The sequence below is a fragment of the Aptenodytes forsteri genome, unplaced genomic scaffold (assembly GCF_000699145.1).
Source record: "Aptenodytes forsteri isolate BGI_AS27 unplaced genomic scaffold, ASM69914v1 Scaffold119, whole genome shotgun sequence".
In the NCBI taxonomy this organism is placed as follows: Eukaryota; Metazoa; Chordata; class Aves; order Sphenisciformes; family Spheniscidae; genus Aptenodytes; species Aptenodytes forsteri.
The window spans coordinates 1,770,710-1,795,292 of record NW_008796165.1 but is presented as its reverse complement, the minus strand read 5'-3'; the positions used below and the strand labels follow the sequence as shown (position 1 = coordinate 1,795,292).

The following is a 24,583-nucleotide window of genomic DNA, read 5'->3' as shown; positions in this document are numbered from 1 at the left end:
CAAGGGCACGGCGCTGCGCCCGCCACGGGTGCGACTCGTAGCTGACTTTAAATGGCATTGCCGCAGGTAGGGCTGGCGTCCGCCGGGGGCTCCCGCCGGCGTTAGCGCTTCCACTTGCCCGGCAGAAGGCGGCCCGGGGCACGCACGGAGCCAGAGCGGCAGTCGGGCAGCCTTCGTGCTGGCGTAAGGCGCGGGGACGCGCGGTGTGGTCTCCGCTGTAAGTCTGCCTCTCGCTGGCGTGTGTTCAATAAACGCTGTTTGAAAATCCCCTCTGTTCGTAAACCGCGTGTCTCTACGTAAAGAGGAGTTCGGTTTTGTCGGTGTGGTCTTCCGCAGCGAGGGCACGCTGAGTGCATTTACAGGTTCTGCTTCACCCTGAAGTGATGACTGTAAGACAGCGTGGCTTGGAAGGAAATACTGGGCTTCCGTGACAGCTTGCAAACTGTTTATTATCACGTGTGTTTTAGGTAAATAAGAGCTTCTGCTAACACAATAAACTTCTGCGAAAAAAGCATGTTTAATGAAACGTATTAGTATTTCGAAAATTAATCGGCGAGTAGCTGCATGCTAGAAAACATGGTACTCTTAACCTTAGATCTCAGGTCTTGAGAGACCTTAGATCTCTTAGAAAAATGTCCAATATGAAATGAAATTGTAAAATAATAATTAGTCTTAGAAGAGGGCCAAGTGTATTAAGGAACATACAGAAGTTCAAGACTGTCTAGCATATGTAGAACGCACAGTCTGGTGAAATAAAAGAACTGGGTAGACGATTTAAGACATGCCTAAGAAATACCTTCTCTAACTGCATTTGGAATATTTTAAATGAGTAGTTTCCTCAGTGAAAGAAGTCAGACACTCTGTCATTTACCATACTTGGATATTCAGCTTTGAATCTCCTTTAACAAGGAACGGTGCCGTGGCCGAGCCCTCTGGAAGCTAGCTGTGGGCAAACGGAGCTGAAGGTTAACGAAGGTGGAAGAGCAGTTCAGGAAGCAATAGGAGTGACCCTTTGCTGTGCACTGAAGGCAGCCATACCCGCTCAGATGGAGGTATATACACACGATCTGGTTCTTATGGGCATCAGCGCTACCAGCAGAGTAGGGTTGGTCAAGTGGAAGCAGCAGCTTACCTCCAGGAAGCCAGGAGACCTCTCCTTCGCGGCAGAGGCGTAGCCCGGGCACAGTGACCACCACTGTGTTCCGTCTGAGTTGACCATGAGGATTTCAGAGAAGAGGCAGATAGGCTGTGTCCTGTCATCTGAGAAGAGAAGCAGCAAATTGCAGTAGTGCTTCAGGTCCGGTATTTTATCCCACATTTCAGTACCCTGAAGCATCTCTGAAGTCCTGTCAGTGAAGTCAACAGGAGTTGAGCTCAAATCATACCGTTTCTCTTCAGCTGCTGTGACGCAGCGGGGGATGGAGGAACTATGGCATGGGGCAGAATACGCTGAATTTTCTCTTGGGGACCTCGGTTCACAATTTGCTGCCACCCTTGATTAGGATCAGCAGATTATCTTGGAACATGAAATCATGGGCCAGAAGATCGCAGCAGGGCTTCCCCCATAACAGAGCGGTCTCTCAGCCCCCGCTACGTTTGCTCTGGAGCCTGTGTACCCCGTAATAGTACCTGAGGAGAGTAAGGAATTGACAGACAGACCTTTTCTACAGAGAAGGGTGATTTTATTTTTTTAACACAGCGGCTGGACTGCATGGCACTGTCACATTAAGAGTATTTACAGTTATATAAACAGACATAAACAAAATCCTTTATAATAAATACATTTTTATAAATAACATATCTGCAAGGTCTATTCTACTGTAATATGAGACTCTCAATAAATGTTGAAGTGCAATAAATTCAAAGATTGAGGAAAAGATTGTGTATGAAATGGAATTATCTGGGTCAATTGTCAGTAAGCATTCTAGTCTTTAATTATAAAGACTTAAGGAAATACAAGGGAGTGGAAGTAGTTTTGTATTCTGTATTTTACAAAATGCGAAGTTTGGACAGCTGGTGTTAATTGTCATAACTCATTGGCTTCGGTGGAGCTGACGGTTTATGCCAGTTCAGGATCTTCCCCTACGCGCGATAATTTTAGTATCTACTTTAGTATCTGTAATTTAGTACAACAACTGGTAGTGTCATTCCAGACGAGTTACAGTGAGGACATAAATGCTGAACATCACTCTCGTCCCCCTCCTCTTTCCAGTTCTATTTAATATTTCGTTAAATATTTTAACACTGTGGACTGTGCTTTCCTCTCCTCACTGCTTTGGCTGCAAGTAGTGAATTTCCAACTCTCACAATATGGTTTTCTTATATAATGGAGTCTTCCCTGCAAGTAGATCACAAAGAGGAGACAGATGGTAAACGTAACTTAGACCGTGCCGTGAAGGGCTTATTTATAACTCACAGTAGCCACAGGACAGCAGGGGGGCCTCCCGAAAGGAGAAATCACAGAGCAACTAGACTTTTTTTAAAGCCCTGCCTTCATACTCCTATTGTAAAGGGTAGTATACAGTTCAGGAAAACGCTGGTGTTTTTCTGTGCCTCGTGTCAGGATGTTAATCACTCCACTGAAAATCAAGAACTTCTATGTTTTCTGACGAAGGGGAATTCTATTATTTATGGGAGGCTTTTTTATTTGGTTAAAGCTGCACAACGTTTTTTGATCAGTTGAGGACTCTGACCTCCTTTCAGAAATGGAAATTAATTAAATTTAAGGAGATGGATTTTGGGACTTGTGAGCCATCAAACCTTCTGTGTCCCCTAATGGTTTTCTTTGGTCACTTTGATTATTTTGCCTACAGTAAGGTTTTAGGGAGTCTACGTGAAAAGTTGAAAAAGTGCTATGATCATAACAAATCAAGACATATCGGAGGTGATAGCTTACCCATTTACAGCAAACAAATAAGATGCTTGAAAACAGTAGATTTTTTTTTTAGAGTATTTCTAACCTATTGCCTAGTTTCCTACGCATTATTGGTTTTGTATTAAATTTTCACTTGAAACTGCTTAGAGATCACTCTCTGTGTTACAGCCAGTCAAGCCATTCTAGTAATGGCATTTTCTCTTCCATTCAATTCCAGAGGTAGGACCGTTGATCAAAGGATGGAGGTTAAATTTCTCTTCTAGGAAAAATCTCAATGTAGACCTCCGTTGAAAGTGGAACTGCAGTCTAGTGCTTTCAGTATAAACGTTGTAACACCAGACTAACATGTCCTGAGACATCTCATTTAATCATAGGAAAGGTAAAATGTGGAGAAAAAAAAAAATTAGACTAGTGTCAGGTGAATGCTGGAGTGATGAGACTGGATAGGCAAAGAAAAGCCTGGTAACAAGCTCAGTTCATTTTTTGCTCATGGTTATGTTTGAGGTTATAATCTGGGATTTTTCTGAGTGGGAAGCATCAATGAGGAGCTCTTACAGCTTTTCCTGAGATATGTTGATCTCAGGAAATAAAAGAAAAGATGAGACTGAATGTTGAGATTGGACAGCTTCATAACAAGAGGACAAATCTCTTCTGAAGTAAGTACATATACAAGTAGACTCTCGTTGCCTCAAAGAATAAGCATTAATTGTTTTAGATGAACTCTGTAGGAAAATTCTTATTACAAAACAAGGATATATGTACAACTTCAATATATAACTAGTTCCTCTCAAAAGGGAATTGGTAGGAAGATACCTTATGTAAAAGTAGCTACTGTTAGAAAATAAGAAATGTCAAAGTTTCTTGGGTTGGAAAATTTGTTACCACATACTTTGTGCAAAGCTATCATCAGCAGATGATGAAGGCACTGTTCTTCCATGATTTGAGGGTGTCAGGACTTCTTGCCTTAGCCACTTTGGTTTTCTCAGCAGCAATACATTGCCTGTGTGGAACCTCTCCTAACGATAAGGCAGATACAAAGGAGCTTCAATCCACTATTGTTGTTCCTCAAGCAGCGGTCACTGCCTCACGGACCCAGGTCAAAGCTCAAGGAGTGCTGCTTTTTTTCTTAAAGGCACTGGATTGTCTTTATTGGAAATTACTCATCTGCCTTGAGGGGTGCCTGAGGCAGGGTCCTGCTGCTGTTTCTGCTCAAGGTTTAACTGCCACGGAGAGAGATGAAAGTGCAAACGTGGGTGGTATCATGTTTAGGAATGCCCTACTGCTTTATATCCGTATCTTTTAGCATCAAAGGTGGAGGTAGGATGACTTGCAGATGCAAAATGTCTTAGAGCCAGCTGGCTAACCTTCAAGCATATTAAGAGTTAGTGATGCCAAAGAACTGGAAAGTAGCCTGAAGTAATAGCAGATATGGCAGTAATCCAAATGGCGGAAAGTACCTGCCATCTTGAGGACCCACAGCCTGTTGGACTGGCACATTTTTGGAAGTTCAGCAGGAATTTGCAAAGAAAATTTCTTCCAACATCTGTACTGTTAAAAGAAAATTTCAGATTCATTATTTGAGGGAAGGTCTCACTGCTGTCAGCAATCTTAGTGACACTGTGAAGGGGTTCAGGTAATTAGAGCTATCAGAAAGGTTCAAGACAAAGTTGATCCAAAAGCTCAAAAGCTAAATTGTGTTCTCAGACTTGTAAACATAATCTTCTTCCTACAGTTAATTGCATATAATAAGCAAATCAGACTTTGGAATAGTCAGTTTTCACAAGACTTTATGAGGAAGCCATATAGATAGGGTATGTTGCTGGAGGGAAGGTCAGCAGTAACCTTCGCTTGAGGTGTTTAGGTGGAATGCAATTCCTTGTGAAAGATTATCTCTGGGACTTGCTTTTCTGCTCCAGCCCTGTATGAAGGCTAGAAGGTCTCTATGTCCCAGGCTACTTCAGTGCATGAATTGTACCACTGCATGATGTTCCTTTGTTTTCTGATGGGCTCGTGCAGTAAACCTTTTATTCAGGTTCTGGATTTTAAGTAGAAGGCTAAAGGCTATCAGCCACAAGTAGGGAAGAAGAAATTAAAAAAGCAGAGAAGCAAAAGGAGAGAACGGAGAAGAACTTCTCTAAGACCTGCTTAGAAAAATGAGGAAGTCAAAGGATTTTAACTAGTTTTAAGGTTATACTGATCACAATGGGGATTTTACTTACATGCATGAAGTACGCTAAAGCTTACAAAGGTGTGCAAACCCAACTGCACAATATACAAATGCATATTAAAGTGGATGGGGACCTTGAGACCACAAGAACGCCAGTGAAGTTATCTGCCTTCCTAGACGCGACAGAATTTTAACATGCTATTGCTGATCTGAAACAGTCTAAATAGGAACTAACACTTAGTACTTTTATGTTCGTGTGTTCACAAGTGTCAAACTGAAATGCCTTGGATTCCTGTCAGTCTACAAATGAGGTATTTGTCAACTCCAGTTTGGGGTGAAATGACTTTCCGTGCTCATTTGTTGAAAAGGAACACGCAAGTGTTTTCCAGAACACCTCTGTTGAAGCTGAATTTGAAGAGTTTGGAATTTGTAAATCAGGGCAGGGATTGGTAGCTAAATGCTCTTGTTTCTGCATTGCGACTGCTTTCATTTGAAAAAACATCCCAAGGTATCAAAGAATCTCATCCGATCTGTATAGCTACAGCAGCACCAATGAGCATTGGTGACACTGGTGTATTTTTGAAGAGCTCATATGACAACAAGTCTTAATGTTCATTATTTTTAACACCACATAAAAGTTCCCATGTTTATAATCTGTTTGTAATTAAGAATTAGAGAACTTAAAGGCTAAGAACTACTAAGAACTTAACTTTCCATATCACGAAATGCCCTGACTTTAGTTCCTCTAAACCACAAGTGAGAAGGCCCTTCCAGGAGTAAGCTACTTTTCTAGCCTTTTTACTTTGAGCCTTTGAGTCCGTTTGTTTGCACCACATTTGGCACACTGAGTTTTTAGGCTTGCCTGGGACTCAGGGCATCGGTCCAGTACAGACAGCAACGGCACTGGAGTCATGTCATGATTTCCTTCCTCCCACAAGCTCTGATAGACCCGATGATTTAAAAAAAAAGGGGGGAAAAAAAAAAGGAAAAGGCTTGCCCTGAACTTGAAGTGCCTTTCTGTTACGTTCCTAATAAATAGTGTAATTTAAAATTTGTAACACTTTTAAAAAATGCAGTGCAATTTCCAGCCCACAATTAAGTGATACAAATACTTTCTCTAAGGTATGTATGTGGCTTACCTAACTAGTGCTAAAACTAGTTTTTAGCACTAGTTTCCCCTAGAATAGCCGTAGGAGAAAGGAAAGCATTATTTCATATTCCCACATTGGGTGAAGAGCCGAGAGAGTTGCCAGCCTGGCTGGGACTCAAGCAAAAGCATTCACCCAGGCAAGAGATCCAGCTGCAGCTCTGAAATGCAGGTAGGTCCCCCCAGCCGCCGGGCCATCTTTCCTCCTGTCAGCCGCATAAAGGCGAAGCGGCGTCTCCGGGAGGCTGTGGGGTTTTGGCCTGAGCACGCTGCAAACTTCATGCAACCGGAGCTCGCTGGCTCACACATCAGACCGAAGTGGAGCGGCGGAGGTGCACAGCACATTCCTTTCTGCTAGCATTTGAGTATTGAGAAAAACGGTTTCGTAACACACCAGACGGGGCAGCCAGAGCTTGGCTCCAAGTTATTTTTTCTTTTTTTTTTTTTTAAATGGAAATTAAAACCCAATATCTAGGACTATATAGAGGGGTTATGAGCATGAATAGTGAATCATAAGCTTGTTCTTTTAATTACTGTTGCATTCTTAGAGCCTATTCATGTCTTCAGAAGCCTCAAAGGACCCAGTGAAATTGTGATACATCGATTTCGGCCTGTGCAAGCTTATTTACAGGAAGATGGTTAAAGCATCTTTTAAAAGGAAAAGAACAGAATATAACTACAACTATTTCTTTCAGGTAGAAACTGAAAGCAATCTTAAGCATACCAGGTGCAGAGCACAATACAGTAGCCATGAATGACATTGCACAGAAAACTGAGGTATGTACCAATTTTAAATTAATCAAAGTAATGTAGTAGTTTACAACTGATGCTCGCAAAAAGAGTAATTACAAACAATTGTAAAAGACAAACAATTACACTGGAAGTCTGCTGGTATTGGTGTTATTTTAAGACAGTGGAAGGGCGCTTGGAAGTAGCTTAAGGAAGCTATCTGATTTGATGGAATCTGTGAAGTATGTTCTTACTGTTATTAAAAAAACATGAAGGAGGAAGGCAAAATAAAGGTAACAAAATATGAAGAAACTTTAAATGTTGGGGGTGGAAATTCAGGGCGGCATTCACATCTAATTCTAAAATGTATATATTAGGCTACTTCAAATATTTCTTCTTCTACGTAGACTCACTGAACAGGAACAAAAGCAGGAACAAAAACTATTGGCTTAGGTGGAAAATATGAAACATGGAATGTTTTCAGCCAGTTTTCTCAGCATTACTGTATTGAGAGCATTCCTGTAGTCACGACAGTAGAAAAAGAGAACACTTCACCGTAGTTCTGAAAAGGGGGAACCTCTCCTACTGTTTGGACACGCACAGAGTTAAGCATTGGCAAAGAAGTGTCCAGTAGCTGTATCGATATCAGAGTCCTGCGAGTCCAGTGATCTTGACACTTTCTAACATAAAATCACCGGACTTCTGAGTTTCTCTCAGTATTAAAAAAGTAAGTATATAATGTATTGGAAGTTTTAAAAGAACAAATAATACTATTTCCATATATGGCTGTTGAAGAGTTGCAGAAGAAAACATACATATTGTTGGGGTAGAGAGGCTCTTTGCTGACTGCTTATGATTCAAAGCAACCATACAAATCTGTATCTAATTTTTAAAGCCACAGTAACTGAAAACGTACAATTCACATAGTTCATACACTTAGTTATGTAGCTATTATTTATTACAATGCTAAACGTTTTTTGGATATTTTAGTATTTATTACCATTTATGAACAAACACAATGATCCTTAGTAGATGGTGGCTAGTGGCACAAAGTTCATAATCCCAAGTGCACTTCTGTTTTATGTTCTTACATTCTTTCTAATCCAGTCTATCAGAATATTTCTGTCCATCTGTTTCAACTTTCTTTTTCTTATCTTCATTTCTTCTATATCTTCACCAAGATTCTGCTTTCTTCATCTAAACCCGTCCAAAAATCCTATGTACCCAAGCTTCACAAGGGTGATGTAAAGGATAAATTTGAAGCTATGCAGAAAGCAAGGGAAGAAAGAAATCAAAGGAGATCTAGAGATGAAAAGCAAAGAAGAAAAGAACAATATGTTAGAGAGAGAGAATGGAACAGGAGAAAGCAGGAGGTTATTTTCTTTGCAAATATTTTGTGTTATTTTAATAGTCAATGTTATACGTGAAAATCTTTTCACATTATTTTAAGACAATAATATTGGAATATTATTTAAGGTATAAAGACAGTTTACTTTCTGTGTTTCATCAACTAGATGAAAGAACTGCTTGGATCTGATGAAGACGATGATGCAAAATCATCTAAAATAGAAAAAGGTTATGTTCCAAAGCTAATAGGTAAGAGAGGCCCGATTTTAAAGGCCACATAATTCACTAGATAAGTATTAGATGTAACTACTGAACTGTTTATTTCATATTCACAGGAACCGTTAAAGGCAAGTTTGCAGAAATGGAGAAGCAAAGGCAAGAAGAAGAAAGAAAAAGAATGGAAGAAGAAAGAAAGCGCAGAATTGAACAAGATATGATTGAGAAAAGAAAAATTCAAAGAGAATTAGCAAAAAAAGCACAGGAGGTATGTTCATCTGGTCCCAATAGTCAGGATATAATTGTAAACAACCAACACAAGAAAAAAAGTTTTGTATTGATTGGAAAGATTTGATCTTAAGATTTCCGATAGCGGTGATTTACATGGGAGATGCTCAATGGATGGAAGTGGGAATAATGTTCAGAGAATCTTCGTCTTCACTTCTTCACGGTAACAATTTTTTTAAGCACTACACTTGAGTTACAGCTGAAACCAGGCAGGCAGAAACCTGGTAGGAATGTGAATCGGGCACAAATTTTGGTGTCATATGCATACAAGAGCTCATAGAATTTACTAAACTAATTTAAAAATGTTTCTTATATTTTACCAACCCTTACTTTAGACAATTTTGGTTATACATTAGTGAATACAGTTCAGTGACAGATGAACTAAGGCAAGCAAGAAGAAATAGGAAAATGCCATCGGCAGGCAAAAATGAGAAGATACTAATGCAGTAAAAATCATGAATCATGAAGATCCAGTTATTCCTTTGTCACTTTGTGAATCTTTATTGCACATGTATGTGAACAGACTCCAATTTTTGTTGCTGCCACTAAAGCAAATTTTGTCTTTTGTAGAATTTTGCATTGGGGTATCATCACATCTAATTCCTGTTGTAAGTTCTCTTCAGTGCTGCAAATACTGCAGCGAGAGCGAACGTCTAAACGATAGACTAGAACCATAAGCAAATTTTTATTTAACCAAAAGATAGTAGTACTTAATTTAGGTTTGTTTTTGTTGTAAGAAAAGAAAAACAGTGCTATAGGAGGAGTCAGTTTTCAACAAGGACTTAGATAGTATTTTCTCCTAAGACTTTTAACATGGTTAAAACTGGACTTTTATCTGGAAATGTATCTAGCATATATTTAATCTGCTCGGAAAGGCAGAAGTACATACCATGTAGAATTTTAGAAAGTACGTTAGTTTTAGACAGTAACATATAAAGACACCATACGAAGCAAATACAGCAATAGGCTTTTTGCAGGAGTTGAGGGGAAGACAATGTCACTTGAATCAGAAATAATCCATGAGCTTGCTTTAGCTTTTTTTCTTTCTACACAATTCTGGAATGCTTAAATGAAGAATGGACATCTGAAGTACTCTTCTCAGTTCATCACTGAAGTGTTAAGAACGCTTTAGCATACTTTGTGTATGATGTTTTATGTCATGTTCCCTCTTCCTCAGCAAGCTAACCTATCCGAAGTATTCCAACAAAGGTTCAGTCATTACCGTCTCTGTGAATTTAAGTGCTACATACATATCACTGATAACAGAAAGAATTTCCAGTTCTATGTTTGCAAATCTAAGGCAAAGAGCCAAAGTAATGTAATCATATGAAATTCTCATTTAATAGATTGATGACTTTAACAATACGGGAACTGAATCAGCAGCAGAGGTAATCAGATTTTTTTAAAGAAATGTTCACCTACATTTTTATTCACTTTGTTTTATTATTGTCATTTGGGCTGGGAAAACTTAGAAAAGGGCACACAAATACCTAATTAAAATTCAACCAAGAAGCTAACAAATTTTTAAAGTATACGGATCTATATGTCTGTACTTGAAGTGAATTTATTTAAGTTTGAAATAGAGTCTGCACTGTGAATACTTTGTGGTTAGTTCAAAACATCTAAAATGTAAATATTCAAAGCCACCAGAATGATTTGAGGTATACTGGCAATGATACTCTAAGTCCTCTCGCTTTGGAAAGTATCATCTTAAAAGCTCTTTGCCTTAAACTTGAAATTAAAAGGGGATTCTGTCAATATACAGATGTCTGAATAACTTACTCAGTTATCTTTTTTTATTATTATTATTAAATTGACTAATTTAACACATGGGTTTGGATTTTAAGTCTTGCAAAAACATGTTTAATTTCAAAAATCTGGGTCCAAAGGTCCTATTGTCTTTCACTAACACAAGAAAATCACATTACTACTACAGTTTTGGAAAGACAAACAAACAAACAAACAAACAAAAACCCCCATTAGTTTTAAGTTTTTTGACAGTATCCCTGTTAATCATGGTATTTCGTGAAAAAACCTGGGTAAGTTGTGAAAATAGTTTTGAAGCAGCAATTACTCTGCCTGACAAATTACATATTGCTCTCTCAAACTACTAGCTTATTCCAACCGCAGTATATCCTTTACTTAGTAAATATAAGACTGGAACTGGAGTGTGGCTACAATTGCTATGTATTCAAAATTTTACCTGTTCTTCTCCAAACCATGAATATTTATAACTAACAGTTAATGAAAATATGTAAAGAAATTACGGAGTTTGCCAGCAGTTATGTTTAAAATATAATTGAGCCTTGATGCTCTTCAGATATTACAAGAAAACTAGTGACTGTCTCAGGCAGATGGGTTTATTCTTGTTGTTAATACTCAATGCAAGTAATTCTTGGAAGCTTTGGTGCACAAAGGTAAAATCAGCAGTTTCATTAAGAAATGAGTCTGTCTAGAAGTCAAGCTTTATGAAAATATAATAAATATCTTTTTGGACAGGAAGGGGATGATTCACTGCTAGTTACAGTAGTGCCTGTAAAGCCCACCAAAACACCTGGGAAGATGAAAATAAATTTTGAGAACACGGGAAAGGAGAGAGCAGAACAAAGAGAGAGACAGGATGAAGAACTGAAGCTAAAATATGAGGAACAAAAACAATTCCTTGAGGAAACCAAGGGCCTTTCATTTGTCATGGTAAACCACCTAAATATAACTCATCTAAAAATACCTAAGAAATGAGTATCTGTTATTTAAGATATAACTATTTCATTTTTCTTACACAGGGTGAAAATGAAGACAATGAAACACAAGAGCCTCTGTCTCCTGGTAAGCTGAAAGTAACATTTGAAGAACTTGAAAGACAAAGACAGGAAAATCAAAGGCGGCAAGCAGAGGAAGAAGCAAGACAGCGTTTAGAAGAGGAAAAACGTGCCTTTGAAGAAGCTAGACAGCGAATGGTAACTACATGTTTTGTCCATGTTGTTGAAGAATTTTCACATAGGGTATGCTTTTACATTCTTTCCTGTATCCGGTTCTTCTTTTTTCTTATCCCTTAACTATATTTCAAGCTGTTAAGAGTCTGAAAATTAATTAATTAATCACCATTAAATTTTGAAAGAGGTATTTTTGACCTTAGTTCTAACTCGGTAACCACACTGGCATAATGCTTTAGACATTCTTTTAGTAAAACCAGGAAATCTCTGTGTTTTAAACTTGCCAGCAATCTTAGCAGGTTTTGTATCTCCACTTTGTAGTACCTTAAGCTGTCAGTCCTCGGGAAGATAATTAGTTGTCTGTTTTGTTCTTAAATAGTGCTTCAGATGTTTCAGTAACCAGTTTTTGATGAAAACATTCTGTAGTAACAGAATGCTATTTCTTATTCCCCTATTTATTTATAAATACGATAGATACATCAATTAAACTTTCCTCTTATAAAGAAAGGGAAAAAAGACGGGTCAGCTCTCTTGTATGTATTGACATAAACAACAATATACTAGAAATTACTAGATGAAGCCCCAAATTGTCAGAAACGTAGCTCACAATTCCTGTTTTATACTACTTGCAAAACTGCCTCCGTATGTGTTCTTTATCGTAAGCCAGACTTATTCTAGATCAACTATAAACAGACCTCACTATAGTTTGTTCTTTGACCGTACTAAAGGAATCATACACTTAGTATGAACGTAAGATATACCAGATAGTTTAGCTCTATTATTTCCTCACTTTACTATACTCCATTTCCAAAAGCATTTAAGTTCTGTATTTAAATATCTTTCCCCTGTACAATCGTGATCATTATGACTTTGTTAATTCACACACAAAGAAGATTAATGAGAAATGAGATTTTAATCTTCCATGAAATCTTTGAAAATATTCTTTCCAGGAATTTACTAACTTTAACTTAGAAAGAGCGTAATTATGAACGGACATTCTTGGACAAACAGCTCAAGATCACTACGCTGACTATATTTCAAAAACATTCCATTCATTTATTTTCTCCAAGAAAAAAACCAACACCACAGAACCTCCAGAAAGCTGAAACACTGAAATTCCCAACTGGTCCAAATTGAGAGGGTTCTAGGTTTAGGCAGATACCCAAACTGTAGTTTACTCCTCCACCCCCACCCCTAATAAATCACTTAACCTTTCCGCACCAATAACCTTGGCATGATGTCAATAATGCACTTTTTTCTTTTTATTTGGGGGTAGGCAGAGGATACTAGTAAAGGAGATAGAGGGAAGAAAATGAAGGAGAGAGAACTTCATGAAGTCACTAGCCGTTCTAACTGAAGTTTTGTTCACATCTCCCACCCTTATGTATATGCATTTATTAACCAAGTAATATAATTTACGAATTCTCTATTTCAAAAGAAATTTTCTAACGTGCAGTTTTATCTGATATCAGTGGTTGTCAAAATTTGAAGGCAAAAGTTTTCTTAAAGGAAGAGTTCAGCAGTTAATTTCCTTCCATTCTTTCTTTTTTCCCTATGAATTCCAAATAAAAGATTTCTGTAATTCCCGTAACTGGCTACCCCACATACCAGTCCCAGGGCTGCTTGCAGTATACAGAAATCTGGAATATCATACTCTGACAGTTCCCAGCCAATTTCCTCCATTAACAAATGAAGTACTCTGAGATGTCTTCTGAAGACGGTTCATTCTTTTGTTCTTGATTGCAGTTTGCAAACCACAGGCTTCTCTTAGCAGATAAGAGTTCACTGGAGACAAGCAATAGCGAAGAGATCAGAGTATCTCAATTCCCTTTCTTCAGTGATGATTAAATGTCTGAAAAGAAAAGAAACAAAAATCTCAGTCTTGAGTAATAGCAAAATGTTAATTGATTTAGTTTTGCTATAAAACTCTACGGCATTTTTTTTAACTGGTAAGTGCATTGATGAAAACAATTTACATGCAAACAAAAAGACTTGATGGTATAAAGGTCTGTGAAAGTGATGTAAAGAGAGTGAATAGGGAGTGATTTACAGTAAAGGATCCAACCCTGAGACCATAAAATACGTACTTAATTGTTCAGCCTTTTCCTGATAACACATTGTTCTTTGAATTACACACTCAACAGATTTTTCAAAATTACAGAAGCTACACGCAGGATACTGAAATACATTTCTTTTCTTCCTCCTCTGGCTAAAACCAAGCCTAAAATGTTTCTTATAGGAACCAAACTCTTGATACATTTTCCCCCCCCAGGAGAAAAAAACATTTATAAAAGATCAGAAAGGAATTAATGGAATATTTATTTATTATAAAGAATATTTTAATGTTTGGATAAGTCCTTCCTATTTTTTCTTCTCCCTCTTCTCTGAAGATAAATGAAGGTGACGATGAAGAATCTGAGAATTCTGTTAAAGAATTCCGTCCTGGTAAACTCAGACTCAGTTTTGAGGAGATAGAAAGACAGAGGAGAGAAGAGGAAAAGAGGAAAGCAGAAGAAGATGCAAGACGACGCATAGAAGAGGAGAAAAGAGCATTTGCTGAAGCAAGGAAGAACATGGTATGGCATTTTTGTTTAGTATATAGTTTAATTTTTACCTAAGTCTCTGATGAACTAGAAAGTAGCTCTGGGAAAAAGCTTTAAATATAGTTAGGAATGCATGCTTCAACTCCTTCGCTGATTAGTTCACCTCACTACTTATTAGAAGGTAGGGGGGGTAAACTAATCAAGTTTGTTTACCAAAAATCATCACAGACCAATCCTTCCTCACAGCAAGCCTAGAAAGGATTTAAAATAATTTAGTCAAAACCAGATATTGTGTCCAATGGGTATTGTTATGCTAGATGCAACAAACTTGGAAAGCAAAATGTTTTCACAAGGCGGGTTTGTTGAGGTTTTTTTTGGGGAAGAGCAATTCCTTTTACTTCTCCAAGTTTATCTCCCTACCTTTGCAGGGTGCCCACCAATCAGCTCTTACTAGCTAAAGCGTAATTGATGGCGTACCAGAACATTGCTCACTGCAAGTACAAATTTTATAGTCATCTGTGGCCCCTTAGGAAGGACAAATTAAGGCGGCTGAACTCAGCTAATTGATGTTTTTATTGTATTTCATTGCTTGTTCAGAGAAACAGAAAAAGTAACTTGTGGCATTTACCATTAGAACAATGCGCAATATGGAACTTCCTTAGACAAATACAGACCTCTGCGATAGGCAATGACTTCTAGAATTTGACTTAAGATGATACTGAAGACAAATTTTCAGGGACCTAGGGTTGACATACTGACACTACCGGAAAGCAGAGAAAGATGCTTGATTTCAGAAGGTGGCAAAAACATTACTTATAAAAAATAACTAGCATGGAGCTTTTCACTGTATTCTTCATGTGTATTTCAACAACTTTAAGTTTCAGCAGGCTTTTGGGTGTAAGCCAGTTACTTATTGGTGGATGTTAGGAAATACAGTATGAAATCACACAAGTGCCAACTAAAACTAAGTATTGTTTGTTTCAAAAGGAAGGGCAAGACATGCCATACAGAACTGTGGAATGACCCGCCCATCTGGCAGCGTCTGCCTACATTCCCCTCTGTAGTTTTATTGGGAAAGACCAACTGCACACCTAATAAAATTTTCTTCATCGTTCAAAGCAATGCTTTTGAGACAAATTAAAGCTTTGTACGACTACTAGTATTGCTAGCAGCTCTCACTCTGCCTGAAAATTGGGCCAAAGACAAGACCTCTACGCTGAAAAACTACCCAGAGAAACTACAATGTAAATTTGTATTTGATATTGTACTGGTAAGCAATTATGGAAAATGGTGTCTGTCCATACCTCCAAAGAGAGGAAATAGAAGCTAAAGCCACTAGGAGGAAAAAAAAACCCCAAACCACAAACAAACAACCAAACAAACAAACAAGAGTGCTGCTGGACTTCTGCCATTACAACTTTTAGGAAAAGCCAGCAGACAACTAAAGGAAAGCAAAGCAAGTACGTGCTGTCTTCTGGTTTTTTCCTGCTTTCTTGAGAATCTCTTTTTTCTGCCTCGTGTAGCAAGAACCTAAGCTCAAGTGTCTGGGCAAGAAAAATCTCACTGATTAAAGAAGGTTTAATCCATTAGCTGCAGCACGGAGTCTATGATTGCACTGTAACAGCGGACAGTGAAGGTGTTCAGTAATTTAAAAAATTAACTGAAAATGTATTTTCAGCATATACGTTTGAAAATTTTGTTAATTAGCATCCTGAATACGAACACCACATTTTCTATTACTTGTAACAGAAAATATAAGCCCGTGCTTTCCCTATTTTCCACAGCTACACAATGTAGCAGCAATGCAGGTGTGCTTTTAAACATTTTAAGAACGTCACCTCCGTCAGAACTAGTAAAACCTCACATTCAATTTTTATTTAAGCACTTAAATTAAGTAGTTTAGAACCTTTTTCATGTTTATTAATTTTAATTTAGTTTTGAAAGTATACACACACAGAAGTAGTAATATTGTTGCTGGAAAACACAAACGCCACCTCCTTTTGGAAGGATCTCCCCATTTCACATTTACTTGCGCTACATTTATACTTCCACGCTTCCCACCATCAGCGTGATCACTTTCAGACTGAAGCATTCGTCTTTCATCCCCGTCAGTCTCCTTCCATTAGGGACTGCATAAAGAACCTGTCTTAGCACGAATAAAAAAATGTTCTACTTCTTATCAGTCAGTTTGCCCACTGAAAATTGGTTGACTGTGCTGCAAACTATGGTTATTACAGGACTGTTTCTCACTACCATCTGTTCCCACTTTGCGGAAAAAAAAAAGTATGGTCTCACTTCACAAAATATAGCTAAAATATTTACTGAACTAAGCACAAGGGTTTTGTGCATCACACAATTCAGCTGAATTTTTTTCCTGTGTTTTTTAACCAGGAATAAGTTGGCTTACTGTCTTTTTCTAACTTACTGATTCAAAAAAACAGAGCAGGCAGCTGCTAGTGTTTGCTCATATGCACAGCTTTTGAAGTTATACATACACGCGTTGGTAAATTTTGAATTAATGCTTCTTCTATTCACTTAGTTCCGTATCTTCTTGGAGTGATGAGCACATGAACTAATGCATCACGAGCAAGAGACTTTCACATTTCTTTGCTAGTTTAGCTGTGGTTAGCCTCTGAAAACTCTGTGGCTATGCATTGTTTTCATTAAAGGAAATAGTTTACAGCTTTGTTTTTTGACTCCACTTATCCATAACACAATTTCAACAAATACGCTCATATTATGCAAAACGAATGAAGAATGGAAGGAATGGTGGGGCTGAAGATCAACTGTAAGCTTACTCAGAGGGAAAATCTGAAGGAAATCTATAGTGAATAGCAGTATTTGAGTGGGGTTGGGCCAAAAAAACTATTGAAAGAGCTGTGACAAATAAAAAGGATGTGGGCAAAGTAGGTCAAGACAGCGGTACGAACTACGATGGCACAAACAGCAGTGAAAGGTGTAAGTTACAATGGCAGCAAGTAGCAATAAAGAGAAAAGGGAGTGCCAAAGAATCTTTTAAAAAATATGTTTATTTTCTGTTTCTTTATAAAGCTTTCTTTATAAACGCTTTCTCAAATGGAAGTTTTGCTCCTTTAGTTCCTTCTAAGATCTGAGTGATTACTAATGTTGGGAACGCCTACAATTTAAGGCACACGGGGTTCTTCAAGGTTTGCCACAAGGGTTTTCAAACATGCGCTGATTAAATAATGTCTAAAGCCGCATCACCGCACAGTTCCAGATCAGTATCTGACCTCATCTCACACATTTACCTACAGAATGTTCCTGTTGAGACCATCTCTGTTAATAAGTTTACGTAGTTACATGCACAAACATACATTTATATGGGTTTTATCAAGAAGTTATTTAAAAATATCTTCCTGTGTAACTCATGTCATGTGACCTGGCCATTTTTGTAGCATACAGCTTCATATTTTAGTAATGCTTTACTTCAACAAATTCAGTCTGATAGAGTATTTGTTCTTACACTTCCTGCATTTGGAAGTAATGAAAATCGCGTTTCCTAGGCCCTACCGTCTTCTTATGAATTAATCTACAAAATAAGCAAACTGCTCATGAATGACCATCAAAGCCCAACCCTACTCTGAGGCCTGAGAAAAGGACAGGGAGAGGAGGAAACCCTTGCTGTTGGGTTGTACAAAGCAATGAACTGGCAACACAACGTCGTACAATCAATTCATGCACAAGAAGAGTTTCTTGCAGAAAATTCTGGTCAGTTATCCTTACTGGGAATACCAATATTGCTTAAGAACAGGAATATAATTCAGTTTGCTTTGAAAAAGATTACAGATACATGTACTTCCGTGTTAAGAGCAATGACATTTAACCACAAGCGCTTTGTCTAATGACACTCTGTGAAGTAAACAGGAATGAATTGTTTCAGGTCCCAAAGCTGCACGTAGGGGACATCCTCTCCATCGTCTTGCAAAAAAGACCGCATTTTAATAAACACCTTCATCTTCATTATAAAGGTTTAGCATTGCAATAATGAAGAGCTAAAGGCAAATACAAAACCCCCCAGACACACTCTCTCCCAAAATGTTAGAGGAATACCCACACTGTGATCTTACTGCACTGTGGCAGATGTGGCAAAATACTCAGTTGTCTTTATGTACTAGAAGTGTCTGAGCAACGCTGTGATTTCATCACAGGTACCTTCAGGATGTATCGTTAATGCTCTGAATTTCCAGCAGGTGCTGGATGATGAATCACCAGAAATGTTTAAAACAGTTTCTCAAGAATCTCTCATACCCGGTAAACTGGAAATTAATTTTGAGGAGTTGCTGAGACAAAAAATGGAAGAAGAAAAGAGACGCACAGAAGAAGAGCGTAGGCAAAAGTTGGAAATGGAAAAGCAAGAATTTCAACAGTTGAGACAAGAAATGGGAGAGGTTTGTATACCAAAGGATATGTTAAGCATGCTCAATGAAAATATGATAGATCATTTCAGTTAATTACTAAAATCTGTAACATTTTATATAATAAGCTACATACTTTTTATCACTAATCTACTAGGAAAATGCTTTCATCCCTTGCCACCCTTAAAGTAAAAACACAATTTCAAATTTGTAATTTTATTTTACAGTCAATTCTGAAAATTCTACAGTATTACTAAAACAATTATGTAATATTTACAATATTGGAAGAACAGAAACATCTAGTTCCCAAATGAATATACAAAAATGAAAGTAGGAAAGAGCAAAATTCTTGCTTTTCCTCAAGGGAATGCTGTGTTGACTCATTAGGAAAGAATTACAGTGGCCTCAACTTACTTCTAATCAGCGTATCAAGGGTTTGAAGACTGTCACAGTCGATTTTAAAAATTACACACAAAATTTGCTTTGCATACCAGATGACTAAAACATCACGTTCATGAACTTTACACTTCCATTTGATTTGGTTGTGGGTGGCAATTCTTTATTATTCCCTTTTGAATGTTAGAGGACTACATTTATTTATTTATTTTTGTTAAGTAAAGCTAGAGTGAGTAAAAAAAGATTCTGGATTGTGAACTTTTCAAGTAAATTTTGTATCACGTCCTGGGGAAGGGAGAGACAGGGACATCCAACTCAAATGCACATACATCTTTACGCTCAGTCAGAGGTCATAAAAGGAGGGAGTAGAATATCAACAACTACAGCTTCAGACGTGGTTTGACTACGGGATCCAGAACTGCTATTTCTTTTCCAGCCATGACATCCTGAAATCTCATTTGCTTTTTACTGAATTAAAAAAAAAGTAGTAATTTTCTGTGTTACAAAATAGCTGTATTTTAGAAAATTATTTCGTATCAGTATTGCCAGTAAGTCAGAGAGGTAAATAACAGATCCAGGATAACTAAGTTTTTTGTATTGCTGCGTGTCTGGTTTTCTGAGTCCATGAAAGGTGGCTTGTTGACAGCAATCCTTGAACAAAGGGTACATTCAAGCAGGATATTTTAAAATCTTTATCTAGTTTAGATGCGATACAAACTCAGTAATCCTGAGAATAGCGAGGGGAAACAGACATTAGAGGGAAAAGGTCTCTGTGCCGTTTTCAAATAACTAAGAGAACTGTTCAAGTGTATTAAGTTACACCTGTCTGTGGAGAGAACAGGTAGTAAAAATAACTAAGGCATTTTCCATCTTACACATTCTGTAATTTCTGAACAGCTGGAAGAAGAGTTTGAAACTTTTGAGCTAAGCAAAGAATATGAAGAATTAATAAAGCTAAAAAGAAGTGGTTCTATTCAGGCAAAGAACTTAAAAAGCAAGTTTGAAAAAATAGGACAATTGTCTCAAGAAGAAATACAGAAGAAGATTGAAGAAGAGCGAGCTAAGAGAAGGGCAATGGATGAAGAAATAAGAGAAAGGGAAGCTGAAAAATTTCAAGAGGTAAGTTGCGTTCTGTATATGTTAATGGTATACTTAACTAGCACACTAATGATCCAGGAGTGGACAATGCTGCTGCTTTCAAAGGTTGCTGTATCTCCAGAATGATTTTCTCCCTTCTTTCCTGTTCCCTCCTTTGGATGCATGAGGAAGTCTCACCTCAGCATCCCTAAAGGAAACAGCACCAGTTTATTATCAGTCATCTGGTCAAGCAGAGATCTGTTTTTCTCTCAAAGTCCTCAATTCAGCATCTTAACAACCTGAAACCTGCCAGCCTGAGGGTTTGAAACATTCATATTTGAGAATCAGTCCATTAATCATCACATGAATTGCTTCTCCTTCTGAACTCTAATTCATTCTCCACTGTATGAATTAAAACACCAAAACCAAACAAAAACAAAAGATACCATTTGAAGATCAAGTCTTTTTATCATCTTTACTCATTTCTCAGGGTAGAGCAGAAAAGGATGCCTACTTATCTATGCTTCAGACTGGAACCTCTCACATTTTTTCAGAGAGGAAAAAACAAGAAACGAAGCTATCAGTCTCACCAATAAATCACTATGCTCTGTGACCCAAAACACCAACGAGAGCTTTCATGGCATAATCATGTGGCAGTGCAGGAAACTTAACAGTAGTAAGCCTGATCTGAGCCTCGTTCTGAGGTTCCTATCCACAGCAGTCAGTCACTTCAGTATCGGCTCAAAGCCCATCTGTAGTTTTTGAGCTTTTAATTTAATGACTGACACTGTAATTATGTTTCTATAAGGTCAGCCTGTGTTAGGTGTTGAAGCTACCATAACATCATGGCATGAAAGTCAAGTCACTAAGGATTTACCATTCCCACAAGAATGGTAAATTCAACTTCTATACGAAAAAAAAAAAAAAATCTTTAGTATTTTTCTACCTAACATTTTTGAAATTACTGTTGCAAGTATTTTGTCTTGTCCCTGCGATAAAATATTATGAGACTTGATCTTAAACCCAACATTAAACAAACCTCTGACAAAAACAGGACTCTGGGTGGCTTTGCTCGGTTAAGAAGAACTACTGCTCTACAAAACTAGTTTTATCATCGTACACATTTTAAAAGTAATAAATGAGTTAAGTCCTCTATTTTTTTTTCCCAAGGATGATGAGGTAGATGTGAGACCAGCCAAGAAATCTGAGGCTCCGTTTACTCATAAAGTAAACATGAAGGCCCGTTTTGAGCAAATGGCAAGAGCCAGGGAAGAAGAGGAGCAGAGGAGAATTGAAGAACAGAAATTACTACGCATGCAGTTTGAACAAAAAGAAATTGATGCGGCGTTACAGAAGGTATAAATTACAAAGTACCTTTTCTTCAGTTCTAACTGTTGTTTAACTTAGCATCCGATTACCACTGATGGCAATGCTGCCAGGGGTATAAAAGGAACATTATACTTGTTTTAACAGCTACTGTGAATTGCTGCAATAATGTAAAATTGCTTCTGATCTTTTTGCATGCTCTTGAAGAGTATGAGAAAGGTACTGCAAAGAAAGTTTATTGTATCCTTTGAAGAGTCTGCAAAGGGAATCTATATTAATGCCTAGATCTTACCCCGAGATTCCAGCCTCATTAAAATCCATTTTACTGCCTGTTCCATATCCAGATTCAGTGCATTGTTATCTAGTGAGGATAGGTGTGGCATTTCCCCTTCTCGGAAATGTGGTAACTTTTCTGTAATCACATATGCATCACTAGCAGTCATGCTGCTATCACCACTTTAAATGTTCTGAATCGACCTATTTTAAAACAGAAAAGGGAGGAGGAAGAAGAAGAAGAGGGAAGCATTATTAATGGTTCTACTTGCGAAGATGAGGAGGATCAAGCTCGATCTGGAGCTCCCTGGTTCAAGAAGTCACTGAAAAACACATCAGTTGTTGATGGCGAGCCAGTGAGATTTACAGTTAAAATTACTGGAGAACCAAAGCCTGAAGTTACATGGTGGTTTGAGGGGGAAATGTTGCAGGACTCTGAGGACTATCAATATATTGAAAGAGGAGAAACCTATTGCCTTTACTTGCCAGAAACCTTCCCAGAAGATGAAGGGGAATATATGTGTAAAGCAGTCAACAACAGAGGCACATCTGCTAGCACCTGTATTCTCACCATTGAAAGTAAGAGTTAGCATTTTAATTCGCTTAATTCTCAGATAGTCTTCTTGCATCTTTCCTATTATGAAAAAATCTAACTATCTGTTTCTCTTAACCCTTTTATTTTCTAGCTGATGACTACTAATGCTCTACTTTAGCTGGAATCCTTCTTCCTCTCAAAACTTTCTTATTGCATCATCTCTTTCTCTGATGGGGCCAACTAAAGAAAGCAATGATATGCAGATTTGTCATTCCTGCATCAGATAAGAATAACCTTCAAATTGGGAGAGTGTCCAGGTTCCTTGCTCAATACAAAGATTAGTATTAAAGGCTAAAAAGAAGGAATCAATGTATGAAAGATCAACTAAAGGAAAAAGCTGAATTATAATAGTGCTCCCACATTTGAAGACCAACTGTTGCGTAATAGTATAAAGCTAAATACACAATCTGGAAACTTGTGTAGTAGTGTAAATCTATTGGTATATTTTGCATGAACACTGAGTATTTAAGCTGTTTTACTTTATCCCAGAGGCATTGAACTGGCAAAAGGAAATACTTATTGATGATTTTCAAAAACCCCAGTGTACTATTTTTAAAGAATAAAAGATTACATAACTGCTCACTTTTGTTGTTTTGTTTCAAAGAGCATTAGTTCTCGTTTTAAAATGGGCTTGCATTTAAACCGTTATGCTCTTATCAACCTATGCAGTTGATAATCCAAAAGTAAAAACAATCTCAGTAAGGCTTGTAGTAGTCTTTATAGTACCAACATTTGCTTGTAAAACTTCTCATTTTTTTTCATTGCTTAAATGATACAGGAACAGTTGGCGACAAAATATGAGCCTATCATAGCTAAGGTGGTAGGAAGCAAACTTTAAGAAAAGTATTTTCAGAAAGCGCCTAACTTCTCAATCTTTGTTCTCTCTTAATGCAATAAATTTATTACTGCATCTCTAAACATTGTCTTCTTAAGGCTACTGTACTATTTTTCTCTAAGACCTCTTGATATCAACACTAATGTCACTGTGCTAACACCACCTGAATTGTTCAGCTTAAGCTTCTGTAGGAGTAATTTTACAAACAATAATCACATTTTATATTAAAGAACACGTGTATAAGCCTTAACATAAAGACAAGGTAAGCTGCAGCAAATTAGATTTATGCAGTCATTTCAAAAAGAAATTTTCCCATGGTTGAATCTGCTGACTGCTCTTTGTACAGTTACCTACTGGAAGTCACTCTTTTGCCTCAATAAAATAGTTACAAATTCAGAAACATCTTGAAAAAAATGGTAATAAGCTGCATGATGTTTTGAATGAGTATTTATCCTAATAGCCATATAAATATATTTTACTTCATTTCATGTGGGTGATGTTCATTCACAGAACTACTAGTTGCTGCAATATCTTTCCTCTGAAGCTGTTATTTTAAACTAACGAAGGCAGGGATAGGAGCATAAAAAAGACAAAAACATTGCTATTATTATCCATCAGTTTACATTTATTGAGAAAAACCATACAAAAAACATTATACAGTTAACGTGTACCCATATTACATACAATGTCAATGCAAGCTCAAAACCACATTTTTGTAAAGCATTCAATTTACCTCAAGTCCAAGCTGCATCTCCCTAAGACACTGTTCCCATCACAGTTGCCTTTTAAAGCCAATCTTCTTTTTACACACGGGTAGTTTCTGCAGAGAACACTTTTCTCAGGACGAAAAGGCATTTCACATGCACGCAAAAGAAATATTTGTGCATACATAAGAGTTTTATAAGCTATTACTAGGGAAGAGGGAATCCTGTCAACTGTATGCTTTCTGAAAAGCCCAGTCCTCCCTTCCTCCCCCCGCTTCGAGAAAAAAGCAAAATAAAAAGCTTTCAGCATGCAATGGAAAACTTAAAAATTACTTTGGAAGAGAACAGGGGAGAAACAGTTTCTACCATCCAATAAAATACCACTAGTAAAAAGATGAAATATTTCAAGATAGGCTGTGCAAGTGAATAATGATCCTGTCTGCCTGGACAACTTAAATAGATGACTTATGATCATGCTAGACTGAAGATTATCCACCTGGCATTTCATTTCATGTCCTATTAAAGTATAGGTTGCAGAAAGTGATACGAAAATGCTTTTCCTACTTTGAACATTATGCTTCCTCTTTAAACTTTTCATACTCTTCACATTCTACTTAATTTGTGGGACTGGGGGGGGGGGGGGGGGAAAGGAAAAATTTAAAACCCTTTTTGCAATAATTCAGAGATGGAAAGATGTTGATATTAAACATCAAGAAATACTAAAAAAACCAAGCAAACAACCCCCCCCCCAACCAA

At 37.5% G+C, this 24,583-nt stretch overlaps 2 protein-coding genes across 19 annotated transcripts in view; one reads left to right on the top strand and one right to left on the bottom strand.

The window, feature by feature from the left end:
- NEXN (nexilin F-actin binding protein) overlaps nucleotides 1-22,870 on the top strand; it is a 24,202-nt gene extending 1,332 nt beyond the window's left edge. For 3 of the 15 annotated variants that reach the window (XM_009287253.2, XM_009287251.2, XM_009287250.2), the window contains exons 2-14: nucleotides 6,885-6,966; nucleotides 8,100-8,291; nucleotides 8,433-8,514; nucleotides 8,601-8,749; nucleotides 10,116-10,157; nucleotides 11,269-11,463; nucleotides 11,553-11,726; nucleotides 14,093-14,278; nucleotides 18,415-18,654; nucleotides 19,915-20,136; nucleotides 21,265-21,450; nucleotides 21,912-22,272; nucleotides 22,380-22,870. In XM_009287253.2, coding sequence (XP_009285528.1) covers nucleotides 6,940-6,966; nucleotides 8,100-8,291; nucleotides 8,433-8,514; nucleotides 8,601-8,749; nucleotides 10,116-10,157; nucleotides 11,269-11,463; nucleotides 11,553-11,726; nucleotides 14,093-14,278; nucleotides 18,415-18,654; nucleotides 19,915-20,136; nucleotides 21,265-21,450; nucleotides 21,912-22,272; nucleotides 22,380-22,393 — 2,070 coding nt within the window. In that variant the 5' untranslated portion in view covers nucleotides 6,885-6,939 and the 3' untranslated portion in view covers nucleotides 22,394-22,870. Of the gene's footprint in view, nucleotides 1-292; nucleotides 468-909; nucleotides 1,053-6,884; nucleotides 6,967-7,325; nucleotides 7,646-8,099; nucleotides 8,292-8,432; nucleotides 8,515-8,600; nucleotides 8,750-10,115; nucleotides 10,158-11,268; nucleotides 11,464-11,552; nucleotides 11,727-14,092; nucleotides 14,279-18,414; nucleotides 18,655-19,914; nucleotides 20,137-21,264; nucleotides 21,451-21,911; nucleotides 22,284-22,379 lie in introns of those variants that run through there. The other 12 variants (XM_009287254.2, XM_009287252.2, XM_009287260.2 and 9 more) reach the window with 12 other exon arrangements.
- Nucleotides 11,739-24,583, bottom strand: part of FUBP1 (far upstream element binding protein 1) — a 38,624-nt gene continuing 25,779 nt past the window's right edge. Inside the window, exon 21 of one of the 4 annotated variants that reach the window (XM_019474152.1) lies at nucleotides 11,739-13,554. In XM_019474152.1, coding sequence (XP_019329697.1) covers nucleotides 13,537-13,554 — 18 coding nt within the window. In that variant the 3' untranslated portion in view covers nucleotides 11,739-13,536. Of the gene's footprint in view, nucleotides 13,555-22,905; nucleotides 23,944-24,583 lie in introns of those variants that run through there. The other 3 variants (XM_019474153.1, XR_002086303.1, XR_002086302.1) reach the window with 3 other exon arrangements.